This window comes from Physeter macrocephalus, chromosome 21 (assembly GCF_002837175.3).
Source record: "Physeter macrocephalus isolate SW-GA chromosome 21, ASM283717v5, whole genome shotgun sequence".
Lineage (NCBI taxonomy): Eukaryota > Metazoa > Chordata > Mammalia > Artiodactyla > Physeteridae > Physeter > Physeter macrocephalus.
Genome location: NC_041234.1, coordinates 82,971,673 through 82,987,173, shown reverse-complemented (window position 1 = coordinate 82,987,173; position 15,501 = coordinate 82,971,673). Strand labels below are relative to the sequence as shown.

The following is a 15,501-nucleotide window of genomic DNA, read 5'->3' as shown; positions in this document are numbered from 1 at the left end:
TGATGACTAATAAGAACCTGCAGTATAAAAAAACAAACAAACAAAACAACTAATACTAAACTTTCATTGGGTTATTTGTATGGAAATATGTTAATATAAATGTTTCAGACATTACATGAAATTTCTAAAAATCTTATATGTTCTGGTATAATGTTATAAGTCATAATTCTAGTTATTACTTTAAAATGTATATCTCAGAAATCACTAAATTTCCTTGTCAATTGCATTATTATGAACTTTCATCAAATCTTTAACCATGGTCATTTTTAAGTCTTTTGTCATTTACAGACAGTTCTGGGTGTATTCTGATGCCTTTGCAAAAATGTTCCTATAAAAGGGTTTCATCTTCAAGGTATTCATGGAAAAGACTGACAAGTACAGGTTTCTTGTAACTGACTATACTGCTGAACTGAATGAATAAGCATTTTCAGAACTCTAATGGAAAACTGATGAATCCTTACCCAGTCTCCCATCATCCATGAATCCTCCCCTTACTAGCCCACCCTACTGGCACCCAGGCCTCCTGCCTCACTGTGAGCTCAGAGCAATGCATGTCTGTACCATGTCTTGGCTACTTCATCACACGTTGGCATATCAATGGAAGCAACTGGTGAATGAACACATATGGTTTATGACAACTCTGGGTAACCAACTTTTGTTTTTATTTACCTTTGCATTACTACCGTCTCCCATTGATTCTAAAATGCAATGAGTGTGTTTTGTGTTTGGTAATTGCAATCATTGTTGCTTTTGTTGTGGTCATCCATTTACAATGCTTGGTGTCAGTTTATTTATCTCTTGTAAAAATAAAATACAGTGTGTGTGTGTGAAAAAAAGAACTTAAAAAAAAGTTGTGTAAATGATGCTGGCAGGTAGAAAATAATAAAGCTGATATGAACATGCAAAAAAAAGAATATATTATGTAGCCATTTAAAATTATAATTATGAACTGTATAAAACTATATAAAAATGTTTATATTAAGTGATAAACTGTGTACCAAATTAGATCTTTGTTCTAACCATAATTATGCAAAAAAACGTGTATAAATGCATAGAGACAAATAGGAAAAAAATCAACACAATTTTCTAGAAGGTGAAATAATTGCTAATTTATTTCCTCTTATGTATATTATACTTACATATTATATACATATATTATTCTTTGTGCTTCCAAAGGAAATTTTTTTTTTTTTTTTTTTTTTTTTTTTTTTTGCGGTACACGGGCCTCTCACTGTTGTGGCCTCTCCCATTGCAGAGCACAGGCTCCGGACGTGCAGGCTCAGCGGCCATGGCTCATGGGCCCAGCCGCTCCGCGGCATGTGGGATCTTCCCGGACCGGGGCACGAACCCGTATCCCCTGCATCAGCAGGCAGACTCTCAACCACTGCGCCAACAGGGAAGCCCTCAAAGAAATTTTAAAGGAAAAGAAAGAAAAAACATTACATTAAAAAGTAGTAAGTCCAAAAAAAATTCTTTTCAGAAACACATTTTGAATGTGTACTGCTTACCGTTTCATAATATGTTTTTTTTAAAAAAAAACTGATTCTTTCACAGATTGCATGCATGATACTGAGATTATTTGTTTTTTTTGTCTGTATAATTGGTTCTTCCCAATGTAAATTGATTTAACCCTTCACGGGACAATTCTTAAATGGTTTAACTATAGGTCCAGATCAACTAAGTAAAGATATAACCTTATCTTTTAATCATCGAAGAAAAAAAATAGAAGCCCTGATCTAGAAGGTTTTAAACCCTTACCAACTATAGCAGTCTACAAATCTGTGAACAGTTGTGAAAAGTTTCAGGAAAGATAATCTGCTTTCTCCCATTAAGAAAGTTTAACAAAATTAAATATTGATGGTAGGGAAATGGACTTATCTAAAAACTACTGTATGCCTTGACTTGAACTTAATTAGACTGTAAGTGCTTAGACGGCAGCTTCCTATTCTCTAGATATGCTGTATAACCTCTCAGTGCCTTGGTTTCCTCATCTTTTAAGTGGAGATGATGATAGTATCTCGCAGGGTTGTTGTGATAATTAAATTGGATAATGCCATGTAAAGCACTTGGCACAGTGCCTGGCACATGGTAGTAATAAAAAATTCAGCTATTATAATATTTTTTAAATATTTATTTATTTATTTTTGGCCGCACTGGGTCTTCATGGCTGTGCACGGGCTTTCTCTAGTTTTGTTGCAGTGCGCAGTGCAGTTGTGGAGCACCAGCTCTAGGCACGCGGACTTCAGTAGTTGTGGCACATGGGCTCATTAGCTGTGGCTCACGGGCTCAAGAGCGCAGGCTCAGTAGCTGTGGCGCACGGGCCCAGTTGCTCCACGGCATGTGGGATCTTCCTGGACCAGAGATCAAACCCGTGTCCCCTGCACTGGCAGGCGGATTCTTAACCACTGCGCCACCAGGGAAGTCCATCAGCTATTATAATATTAATTATTATACCAGACTTATCAATTTCCTTTCTGGCTCTCCACAGTACAAATAAAAGTCTTTAAATATATTGGTCAGGGCAGAAGACCTGTATAGACATTTTTCCAAAGAGGAAATGGAAATGGCCAACAGGTACATGAAAAGATGTTAAACATCGCTAATCATCAGGGAAATGCAAATCAAAACTATGATGAGAGATCACCTCCCACCTGTCAGAATGGCTATCATCAAAAAGAACACAATAACCAATGTTGACGAGGATGTGGAGAAAAGGAAACCCTTGTACACTGTTTGTGGGAATGTAAATTGGTGCAGTCGCTGTGGAGAACAGTATGGAGGTTTCTCAAAAAACTAAAAATAGATACCATATGATTCAGCAATTTCACTCCTGGGTATACATCTGAAAAAAACAAAAAGATACATGCACCCCAATGTTCATAGCAGCATTATTTACAATTGCCAAGATATGGAAGCAAACTAAATCTCCATCAACAGATGAATGGATAAATAAGATGTGGTATATATACATATATACACACATCGGTATGTGCGTATATATGTGTATACACACACACACAATGGAATACTACTCAGCCATTAAAAAGAATGAAATTTTGCTATTTGCAGCAACATGGTTGGACTTGGAGGGCATTATGCTAAGTGAAATAAGTCAGACAGAGAAAGACAAATACTGTTTCATATCACTTATTTGTGGAATCTAAAAAATACAACAGACTAGTGAATATAACAGAAAAGAAGCAGACTCACAGATATAGAGAACAAACTAGTGGTTACCAGTGAGGGGAAGGGGCAATATAGGGGTGGGGGGTGTGAGGTACAAACTACTAGGTGTAAGATAGGCTCAAGGATGTATTGTACAACACAGGGAATATAGCCAATATTTCATAATAACTGTAAATGGAAAGTAACTTTTTAAATTGTATAAAATTTTTGAAAAATTAAAAAAAGATTGTGGTCATATATATATATATTTGTTAATAAATCATTGATTGCACTTTTTTGCAGTATGCAGTCTTCTTAAAACAGATGTTATACTTTGTAAATGTATAATAAACCATCACTAAAAAGTCACCTAATGGTTAAAGGCATAAGCTTTGAAGTTGGAAAGGGGTAGGTTCAAATTCAAATGCCACTACTTACTACTTATGTGACATGAGAGCTTCTTTAACTTTCCCAAGCCCAGCTCATCACTGGAATCATAGTACCCACTTAATAGGATTGTTGTGGGGATTAAATGAGATGATATATGTAAAGTGCCCAGCACATAGCATGACCTCAATAAGTAATATCTATTCCTTTTCTTAATAATTGCTAAATGTGTGGCAAACGTGAAGCGGGAGGATTTCCTTATGCTTCCCACAAGGTCCCCTGAGACCTGGTCCTGAAATCCCTTTCTAGCCTTGACTCTCATTGTTCCATCTCTCACATCTTACTCTCCAGTAACACCACTTTCTTTGTAATCCACATGCAGCCCCCAACATACACCCTGCTCTCACCTCCAGGCCTCTGTTCTCTCCTCTTTCCATGTAGATTAAACTTCCATCCTTCCAGACCTGACCCCTCCCCACACACACCAGGCCTCCATCGTCACTTCCCATTTGTGCTGTTTTTGTCTGCTTACATATCTGTTTTGCCAACTAGACCATGAGTTCTTTGGGGGCTTGGGCTGTGTCTTATTTACCTCTGAATCCCCACTAACCCCATACTTGGCACAGGGCAAGTGGAGAGTATGTGACTGTTGATGACTCCATCTGAGAAGGAGGTGTCCCTTTTCTCCCCTTTCTACTCCACCCAGAAAGCCACCAGCTCTGTCTGCAAGTGGGGGCCCCTTCTGCTTGCTGGGTTTATGTAAGAACGTTCTGCTACTTGGAGTCTCTCCATCCAACACAATATATGTGAGCAAAGCAAGGCTTCACAGAGAGGAGTCAAGGAGGCCCTGCCCAGTCAGCCTTCCCGGGGAGGTATGCTATATGTCAATACAAGCTGGACTTGTATGCAAACACACAACAGCTTTCTGAACTCTATATCTGAACTATCTAGATTTTCCTCTTTCTAAGTTATATTTGCTCTTGATCAGCCTGGATATAGTATGCAAAGCTGTACTGAATTATTAACAATACTGCTTGCGAGCAAAGACTACAACAAGAGAAATGTCAAGGGGACAAAATCTGGAGTTTAACGGTGCCAAATGCCAAGAAGGAAATACTTCCACCAGGGCCTCATCCCAAGGTTATGCACAAAGATAAGAGGACTCAGGCAAGGGTAGAAGCAAAAGGCCCCAGCAGGTCTCAAAACACAACTTAAATAAACATTTATGGAGCTAATATATTTTGTTATAATGTTTAACATAAAATAATTATAAACAAGAGGGAAAATCATAAACAATGCAATTAAAAAACAATTCAGTAGGCTATAAGTCTACACAATGCATATGAAATTTCATATTCTACTACCTCCTCTGGCTTTTACCCAAGAACATTAAAAAAAAAGACAGCGAAGAGGAAGAAAAGGGGAAATTAACGCATCTAAAGGATTGGGTTTTGAGAGAACAAGCAATCTTCAGTAGTCTGTGAGAACACAGGGAGCATACTCTCAGCTTTGCTGGACTGGTCAGTGACCTCCCAACGCCTCTTTCATGTCTTATCTTGGAATCCTGTCAGGAAGCAGGGGTACAGCTTGATTTTGGTTTTCTGGGCCCTACAGCAGAAGAGAGTACGGCCCTCCTTCCATTTCCGGAAATCGCTGGGCCCCATATAAGACCCAAGAGCCTTGGAAACAGGAGTTTGTTGGCTGCCCTTTGCTCCTAATCATGGGGGTGATCCTCATGGCATACAGAGGGAATGTCAACTCTATGAAAGCCCAATCTACAGGGACTCAGGCAAGTGAAGCGCCACTAGAAAGAGGGTGGCTCTGCCCTGACTGGTGTCAGTCTGGCCATGAAGTCCTCTTAGTGTACAGGAACCGCCTCCTCTTTCCTCCGGCTCTCAGGACCAGTGCAGTGTGAATTCCACTAGCAGGCAAGTGGAATTCCACTAGTGGAATTCAGTGTCTCTGCAAGACCTGACTCAGGCAGGAAATGTTCGAAGTCTTGAACACAAGATGGCAGTATATACTGCTCTATTGCAAGGGCCATGGGCTTGTGAAAGAAGGGGGGTGGGGACTGCTGACTGAAACTGAAATCCATTTGAGTTTTGAGTGAAAACTAAACATCATGAATATTTTACATATTTTTCAGGAACCAATAATTATTGAATCCTATGCATTCAAAGTATTCCAAGTCTCCAAGTTCTGAGACACCCCAGAACCCTACCACTTACCCACCCAGCTCATCCCTACATCTCACAAAGCTGGGGTTTGACCCAGGACATCAGCCTGCCATGCTCCCCACAAATCTGCCCTTTCACCTCAGCTCAGCTCCAGAGGTACCTTCTCCTCAGGGTCAAGAACTGCTCAGGACAAAGTTTCATGTGACGCCCCTCCCCCCCCCCAGTGCCCATGAACATCCAATCACTGCACCTCTTTAAATTTTTTTAGTTATTCAGTTACATTGTTATAATAAAGCTGCAGCAGTTGTTAAAATATTGAGATACATCCATGACCGTTGGTGAATAGCTGCTTCCTGGAGCCACCTACCTCCTCCCCTCCCCCCTCTCCCACCAACCTCTGCAAAGCTCCCAGCTACTGTGGCTTCTACCCCTGCCTTCCACTTTCCCTCTTAAGAGACCTCCTTGCAACTGAAGCATTAATTGACCGTTAGCTGCCACAGGGGCCACCAGGACATTGCTGGAGCATTATGGCCTGTTCTTGTTCTAATTGGTGATATTTTGAAAAGAGGAAGTTCAAGGAAAAACTGCCCATGGTCAGCTAGCCAAAGGTGGAGGTGGGATCTACCCAAGACAGGCTAACCGCTATGCTATTCTTCCTCTACTTTCTAGAATGTTTTGATCTTTTCTCCGTAGTTTTATATAACTTAAATTTAGTAAAAGTACTCTGAGTAACTGAAAAGAAAGTATATTCTGTTATCAAAATTTAGAGTTTGATATAGGGCTATTAGATTGATGTTCTTCAATTACATTATTCAAACATTATTAAAATTAACTTTAAAATGTGTCTATATGAAAATTAAAATTTATATATGTGATTCTCATATTTCTATTGGACACAATTGCCCTATACTCTTTTTTTAAATTTTTTTATACAGCAGGTTCTTATTAGTTATCCATTTTATACATATTAGTGTATATATGTCAATCCCAATCTACCAATTCATCCCTCCCCCACCACCTCCCTGCTACTTTCCCCCCTTGGTATCCATACGTTTGTTCTCTGCATCTGTGTCTCTATTTCGGCCCTGCAAACCGGTTCATCTGTACCATTTCTGTAGGTTCCACATATATGCGTTAATATACGATATTTGCTTTTCTCTCTCTGACTTACTTCACTCTGTATGACAGTCTCTAGATCCATCCACATCTCTACAAATGATGCAATTGTGTTTTTTTATGACTGAGTAATATTCCATTGTATATATGTGCCACATCTTCTTTATCTATTCATCTGTCGATGGACATTTAGGTTGCTTCCATGTCCTGGCTATTGTAAATACAGCTGCAATGAACATTGTGGTACCTGACTCTTTTTGAATTATGGTTTTCTCAGGGCATATGCCCAGTAGTGGGACTGCTGGGTCATATGGTAGTTCTATTTTTAGTTTCTTAAGGAACCTCCATACCATAGTGTTATGTATCAATTTATTGGTATGTGTCAATTTCTCCATAGTGGCTGTATCAATTTACATTCCAACCTTGAAAGGGTAAGGACAGAGATCACCTAAGGTGGCCGGGGGATCGGAAAAGAGAGGGGAGAGGAAGTTTGGAAAAATCGGGGAAACTAAGTGAAGAGGGGAGGATGGGACAAAACTAGGGAGAAAGAGGGGGTGCAGAGGTGAGGGAAGCGAGGGGGAAATTAAATGAGGGAAAGGAAGGGGAAGAAAGAAACCAAGGCGAGAAAAAGAGGAATGGGGGAAGAAAGAGGTAAATGAAATAAAGAAAAGGAATCCAGAAAAGGAATAAAAAAGGGGGCGAGGGCTTCCCTGGTGGCGCGGTGGTTGAGAGTCCGTCTGCATATTGATGGTAGGGAAATGGACTTATCTAAAAACTACTGTATGCCTTGACTTGAACTTAATTAGACTGTAAGTGCTTAGACGGCAGCTTCCTATTCTCTAGATATGCTGTATAACCTCTCAGTGCCTTGGTTTCCTCATCTTTTAAGTGGAGATGATGATAGTATCTCGCAGGGTTGTTGTGATAATTAAATTGGATAATGCCATGTAAAGCACTTGGCACAGTGCCTGGCACATGGTAGTAATAAAAAATTCAGCTATTATAATATTTTTTAAATATTTATTTATTTATTTTTGGCCGCACTGGGTCTTCATGGCTGTGCACGGGCTTTCTCTAGTTTTGTTGCAGTGCGCAGTGCAGTTGTGGAGCACCAGCTCTAGGCACGCGGACTTCAGTAGTTGTGGCACATGGGCTCATTAGCTGTGGCTCACGGGCTCAAGAGCGCAGGCTCAGTAGCTGTGGCGCACGGGCCCAGTTGCTCCACGGCATGTGGGATCTTCCTGGACCAGAGATCAAACCCGTGTCCCCTGCACTGGCAGGCGGATTCTTAACCACTGCGCCACCAGGGAAGTCCATCAGCTATTATAATATTAATTATTATACCAGACTTATCAATTTCCTTTCTGGCTCTCCACAGTACAAATAAAAGTCTTTAAATATATTGGTCAGGGCAGAAGACCTGTATAGACATTTTTCCAAAGAGGAAATGGAAATGGCCAACAGGTACATGAAAAGATGTTAAACATCGCTAATCATCAGGGAAATGCAAATCAAAACTATGATGAGAGATCACCTCCCACCTGTCAGAATGGCTATCATCAAAAAGAACACAATAACCAATGTTGACGAGGATGTGGAGAAAAGGAAACCCTTGTACACTGTTTGTGGGAATGTAAATTGGTGCAGTCGCTGTGGAGAACAGTATGGAGGTTTCTCAAAAAACTAAAAATAGATACCATATGATTCAGCAATTTCACTCCTGGGTATACATCTGAAAAAAACAAAAAGATACATGCACCCCAATGTTCATAGCAGCATTATTTACAATTGCCAAGATATGGAAGCAAACTAAATCTCCATCAACAGATGAATGGATAAATAAGATGTGGTATATATACATATATACACACATCGGTATGTGCGTATATATGTGTATACACACACACACAATGGAATACTACTCAGCCATTAAAAAGAATGAAATTTTGCTATTTGCAGCAACATGGTTGGACTTGGAGGGCATTATGCTAAGTGAAATAAGTCAGACAGAGAAAGACAAATACTGTTTCATATCACTTATTTGTGGAATCTAAAAAATACAACAGACTAGTGAATATAACAGAAAAGAAGCAGACTCACAGATATAGAGAACAAACTAGTGGTTACCAGTGAGGGGAAGGGGCAATATAGGGGTGGGGGGTGTGAGGTACAAACTACTAGGTGTAAGATAGGCTCAAGGATGTATTGTACAACACAGGGAATATAGCCAATATTTCATAATAACTGTAAATGGAAAGTAACTTTTTAAATTGTATAAAATTTTTGAAAAATTAAAAAAAGATTGTGGTCATATATATATATATTTGTTAATAAATCATTGATTGCACTTTTTTGCAGTATGCAGTCTTCTTAAAACAGATGTTATACTTTGTAAATGTATAATAAACCATCACTAAAAAGTCACCTAATGGTTAAAGGCATAAGCTTTGAAGTTGGAAAGGGGTAGGTTCAAATTCAAATGCCACTACTTACTACTTATGTGACATGAGAGCTTCTTTAACTTTCCCAAGCCCAGCTCATCACTGGAATCATAGTACCCACTTAATAGGATTGTTGTGGGGATTAAATGAGATGATATATGTAAAGTGCCCAGCACATAGCATGACCTCAATAAGTAATATCTATTCCTTTTCTTAATAATTGCTAAATGTGTGGCAAACGTGAAGCGGGAGGATTTCCTTATGCTTCCCACAAGGTCCCCTGAGACCTGGTCCTGAAATCCCTTTCTAGCCTTGACTCTCATTGTTCCATCTCTCACATCTTACTCTCCAGTAACACCACTTTCTTTGTAATCCACATGCAGCCCCCAACATACACCCTGCTCTCACCTCCAGGCCTCTGTTCTCTCCTCTTTCCATGTAGATTAAACTTCCATCCTTCCAGACCTGACCCCTCCCCACACACACCAGGCCTCCATCGTCACTTCCCATTTGTGCTGTTTTTGTCTGCTTACATATCTGTTTTGCCAACTAGACCATGAGTTCTTTGGGGGCTTGGGCTGTGTCTTATTTACCTCTGAATCCCCACTAACCCCATACTTGGCACAGGGCAAGTGGAGAGTATGTGACTGTTGATGACTCCATCTGAGAAGGAGGTGTCCCTTTTCTCCCCTTTCTACTCCACCCAGAAAGCCACCAGCTCTGTCTGCAAGTGGGGGCCCCTTCTGCTTGCTGGGTTTATGTAAGAACGTTCTGCTACTTGGAGTCTCTCCATCCAACACAATATATGTGAGCAAAGCAAGGCTTCACAGAGAGGAGTCAAGGAGGCCCTGCCCAGTCAGCCTTCCCGGGGAGGTATGCTATATGTCAATACAAGCTGGACTTGTATGCAAACACACAACAGCTTTCTGAACTCTATATCTGAACTATCTAGATTTTCCTCTTTCTAAGTTATATTTGCTCTTGATCAGCCTGGATATAGTATGCAAAGCTGTACTGAATTATTAACAATACTGCTTGCGAGCAAAGACTACAACAAGAGAAATGTCAAGGGGACAAAATCTGGAGTTTAACGGTGCCAAATGCCAAGAAGGAAATACTTCCACCAGGGCCTCATCCCAAGGTTATGCACAAAGATAAGAGGACTCAGGCAAGGGTAGAAGCAAAAGGCCCCAGCAGGTCTCAAAACACAACTTAAATAAACATTTATGGAGCTAATATATTTTGTTATAATGTTTAACATAAAATAATTATAAACAAGAGGGAAAATCATAAACAATGCAATTAAAAAACAATTCAGTAGGCTATAAGTCTACACAATGCATATGAAATTTCATATTCTACTACCTCCTCTGGCTTTTACCCAAGAACATTAAAAAAAAAGACAGCGAAGAGGAAGAAAAGGGGAAATTAACGCATCTAAAGGATTGGGTTTTGAGAGAACAAGCAATCTTCAGTAGTCTGTGAGAACACAGGGAGCATACTCTCAGCTTTGCTGGACTGGTCAGTGACCTCCCAACGCCTCTTTCATGTCTTATCTTGGAATCCTGTCAGGAAGCAGGGGTACAGCTTGATTTTGGTTTTCTGGGCCCTACAGCAGAAGAGAGTACGGCCCTCCTTCCATTTCCGGAAATCGCTGGGCCCCATATAAGACCCAAGAGCCTTGGAAACAGGAGTTTGTTGGCTGCCCTTTGCTCCTAATCATGGGGGTGATCCTCATGGCATACAGAGGGAATGTCAACTCTATGAAAGCCCAATCTACAGGGACTCAGGCAAGTGAAGCGCCACTAGAAAGAGGGTGGCTCTGCCCTGACTGGTGTCAGTCTGGCCATGAAGTCCTCTTAGTGTACAGGAACCGCCTCCTCTTTCCTCCGGCTCTCAGGACCAGTGCAGTGTGAATTCCACTAGCAGGCAAGTGGAATTCCACTAGTGGAATTCAGTGTCTCTGCAAGACCTGACTCAGGCAGGAAATGTTCGAAGTCTTGAACACAAGATGGCAGTATATACTGCTCTATTGCAAGGGCCATGGGCTTGTGAAAGAAGGGGGGTGGGGACTGCTGACTGAAACTGAAATCCATTTGAGTTTTGAGTGAAAACTAAACATCATGAATATTTTACATATTTTTCAGGAACCAATAATTATTGAATCCTATGCATTCAAAGTATTCCAAGTCTCCAAGTTCTGAGACACCCCAGAACCCTACCACTTACCCACCCAGCTCATCCCTACATCTCACAAAGCTGGGGTTTGACCCAGGACATCAGCCTGCCATGCTCCCCACAAATCTGCCCTTTCACCTCAGCTCAGCTCCAGAGGTACCTTCTCCTCAGGGTCAAGAACTGCTCAGGACAAAGTTTCATGTGACGCCCCTCCCCCCCCCCAGTGCCCATGAACATCCAATCACTGCACCTCTTTAAATTTTTTTAGTTATTCAGTTACATTGTTATAATAAAGCTGCAGCAGTTGTTAAAATATTGAGATACATCCATGACCGTTGGTGAATAGCTGCTTCCTGGAGCCACCTACCTCCTCCCCTCCCCCCTCTCCCACCAACCTCTGCAAAGCTCCCAGCTACTGTGGCTTCTACCCCTGCCTTCCACTTTCCCTCTTAAGAGACCTCCTTGCAACTGAAGCATTAATTGACCGTTAGCTGCCACAGGGGCCACCAGGACATTGCTGGAGCATTATGGCCTGTTCTTGTTCTAATTGGTGATATTTTGAAAAGAGGAAGTTCAAGGAAAAACTGCCCATGGTCAGCTAGCCAAAGGTGGAGGTGGGATCTACCCAAGACAGGCTAACCGCTATGCTATTCTTCCTCTACTTTCTAGAATGTTTTGATCTTTTCTCCGTAGTTTTATATAACTTAAATTTAGTAAAAGTACTCTGAGTAACTGAAAAGAAAGTATATTCTGTTATCAAAATTTAGAGTTTGATATAGGGCTATTAGATTGATGTTCTTCAATTACATTATTCAAACATTATTAAAATTAACTTTAAAATGTGTCTATATGAAAATTAAAATTTATATATGTGATTCTCATATTTCTATTGGACACAATTGCCCTATACTCTTTTTTTAAATTTTTTTATACAGCAGGTTCTTATTAGTTATCCATTTTATACATATTAGTGTATATATGTCAATCCCAATCTACCAATTCATCCCTCCCCCACCACCTCCCTGCTACTTTCCCCCCTTGGTATCCATACGTTTGTTCTCTGCATCTGTGTCTCTATTTCGGCCCTGCAAACCGGTTCATCTGTACCATTTCTGTAGGTTCCACATATATGCGTTAATATACGATATTTGCTTTTCTCTCTCTGACTTACTTCACTCTGTATGACAGTCTCTAGATCCATCCACATCTCTACAAATGATGCAATTGTGTTTTTTTATGACTGAGTAATATTCCATTGTATATATGTGCCACATCTTCTTTATCTATTCATCTGTCGATGGACATTTAGGTTGCTTCCATGTCCTGGCTATTGTAAATACAGCTGCAATGAACATTGTGGTACCTGACTCTTTTTGAATTATGGTTTTCTCAGGGCATATGCCCAGTAGTGGGACTGCTGGGTCATATGGTAGTTCTATTTTTAGTTTCTTAAGGAACCTCCATACCATAGTGTTATGTATCAATTTATTGGTATGTGTCAATTTCTCCATAGTGGCTGTATCAATTTACATTCCAACCTTGAAAGGGTAAGGACAGAGATCACCTAAGGTGGCCGGGGGATCGGAAAAGAGAGGGGAGAGGAAGTTTGGAAAAATCGGGGAAACTAAGTGAAGAGGGGAGGATGGGACAAAACTAGGGAGAAAGAGGGGGTGCAGAGGTGAGGGAAGCGAGGGGGAAATTAAATGAGGGAAAGGAAGGGGAAGAAAGAAACCAAGGCGAGAAAAAGAGGAATGGGGGAAGAAAGAGGTAAATGAAATAAAGAAAAGGAATCCAGAAAAGGAATAAAAAAGGGGACGAGGGCTTCCCTGGTGGCGCGGTGGTTGAGAGTCCGTCTGCCGATGCAGGGGACACGGGTTCGTGCCCCGGTCCGGGAAGATCCCACGTGCCGCGGAGCGGCTGGGCCCGTGAGCCATGGCCGCTGAGCCTGCGCGTCCGGAGCCTGTGCTCCGCAACGGGAGAGGCCACAGCAGTGAGAGGCCTGCGTACCGCAAAAAAAGAAAAAGAAAAAGAAAAGAAAAGGGGGCGAGAAAGAAAGGAAAGAGCAGAAAGGAGTAAATAAAGAAAAAAGGAAAAGAAAACTGAGAGAAAGAATGGGAGAAGAAGGGCCAAGAGAAGGCAGGCTGGGGGGTGGGGGGATTGAGACAGCGAGGGAACAGGGGCGGCAGGAAGCCCGCTGAGGGGCCGGCACTCCCCGAAGCGAGCTCAGAGACCGCTTCCGCTGGGGCTCAGGGGAGACAGGAGAGAGCAAGTGGGGGAAAAGGGGAAGATGAGTGAAGGGAGAAGAAAGGGACAGAAACCAAGGAGCAGTTGAGCGTGCTTCTGTGACTTTTGTTCCAGGCCCGTCTTGGGTCCTCCCGAGGCGTGCCCTGAGCCCTCAGACTCTCCTCAGGGGCCACCGCTCTCTCTGCACCCCCCCCCACCGCCACCCCGCTTCTCGAAGGCAGCGTCTCTCCTGTAGGGGCACCCGTCCGCGGTGGGACCAGGCACGTTGGCCCGCCCGCCGAGCTCGAGACCGGGGTGGCGCGGCTGCCCCGAGCGGCGGCTCTCGGGGATTTCTGGCCGAAGATGCGCCAGAAGCGGCGAGGGAGCCCGAGCTTAGGCGCCGCGGAGCACGCGGAGGGAGGGGGAGCTGGGCCGGGCTCCCGGCCGCTCGGGCGAGGGTGCGGGCAGCCGTGCGGGTGCGGGGTGCGGGGCGGGGCTGGGGGCGGGGGCAGGACCGCGCCAGCTCCGGGGAGCACGAGGGGGGAAGCAGCGGCCCCTCACGGGCAGCCGGCCCCCCGGGGGTCATTTGCATGCTGTCACGGCCCCTCGCCAGCTCCGGGCGCGCGGCTCGCTCGCTCGCTCGCTCACTCGCGCTCGGCTCCTGCTACCGCTCCGCCGACGCAGCCCCGGTGAGCCCGAGATCTGGCGAGTCCACGAGCCGGGGAGGGAGGGAGGGAGCCCGAGAGGGAGGGAGCGAGGGCGCGCCCCGGCTCTCCCTCTGCCCCGCCGCCCGCCCTTCCTGCTACCACAGGTCCGCCCCGGGCCCCCGCTTACACTTGGGAAACTTGGGACGGCTCTGGGGCCGCGTGTGGCACCTCAGGGGGGCGGCCCCGGCCCGGAGAGGAGGGGGGCGAGAGGAGGAGGAAGAGGAGGAAGTGAGCCCGAAGGATCCGCTCAGAGCTGTTTGTCCAGCTGTTTCTATTCGCACCCCGAGCGGCGCAGCCAGAAGGGGGCCGAGTCGAGGGTGGCCGGCTCTCGGCGCTCATTTCCAACTCTTCTCCTCGCAGCTTGTTTTTCCCAGACACCCTGGAGTCTCCTCAGGCCGGCCCGGCGGGCGCGCACCTGCCGGCCGCCCCTGACCTCGCGGGCCAGGCGTCCCCCGAGGCGGAGAATATGGCCCAGCCCACGCCCAACTGCCGCTCACCTGTCGGCCTCGACTGCTGCAACTGCTGCCTGGACCTGGCCCACCGGAGCGGGCTCCAGCGCGACAGCAGCGGGGACAACAAGCCGGGCAGCCCCACCGTGAGCAACTTTCGGCAGCTGCAGGAGAAGCTGATTTTCGAGAACCTCAACACCGACAAGCTCAACAGCATAATGCGGCAGGATTCGCTAGAGCCCGTGCTGCGGGACCCCTGCTACCTGATCAACGAGGGCATCTGCAACCGCAACATCGACCAGACCATGCTCTCCATCCTGCTCTTCTTCCACAGGTGGGTGACAGGGCACGCGGCTGGGCACACGGGCCCAGCTCGCAGCCGCCTCGGCTGGACCCGCCCCTCTGACAGAAAGGGGCAACTGGAAAGGCCAAGAGGGACACTGGGCGGGGGGGGGGGGGGGAATCGGGCTCCCGGGTGCCACGACCGGACCCTGAGGCTACCTGGATTCCTGTACAGCTGAGGGGAAGCCTGGCAGGTGGGAGCCCTGTTTTGAAAGGTGCCTGCAGAGTCTTTCCTAGGGAGATGCTGGAGCCCAGAAGGCGGACAGGGTCCTAGATGGTTCGGGTGTAGCTGGAGGCACTTTCTCCCCAAATGCCC

General features: G+C 44.4%; 1 protein-coding gene across 5 annotated transcripts in view; it reads left to right on the top strand.

Moving 5' to 3' along the window:
• Positions 1 to 13,523: 13,523 nt before the first annotated feature.
• Positions 13,524 to 15,501, top strand: part of TSC22D3 (TSC22 domain family member 3) — a 59,239-nt gene continuing 57,261 nt past the window's right edge. Inside the window, exons 1-2 of one of the 5 annotated variants that reach the window (XM_028482472.2) lie at positions 13,524 to 14,145; positions 14,755 to 15,177. In XM_028482472.2, the coding sequence (XP_028338273.1) occupies positions 14,051 to 14,145; positions 14,755 to 15,177 (518 nt within the window). In that variant the 5' untranslated portion in view covers positions 13,524 to 14,050. Of the gene's footprint in view, positions 14,146 to 14,174; positions 14,393 to 14,428; positions 14,499 to 14,754; positions 15,178 to 15,501 lie in introns of those variants that run through there. The other 4 variants (XM_028482471.2, XM_028482473.2, XM_007100760.4 and 1 more) reach the window with 4 other exon arrangements.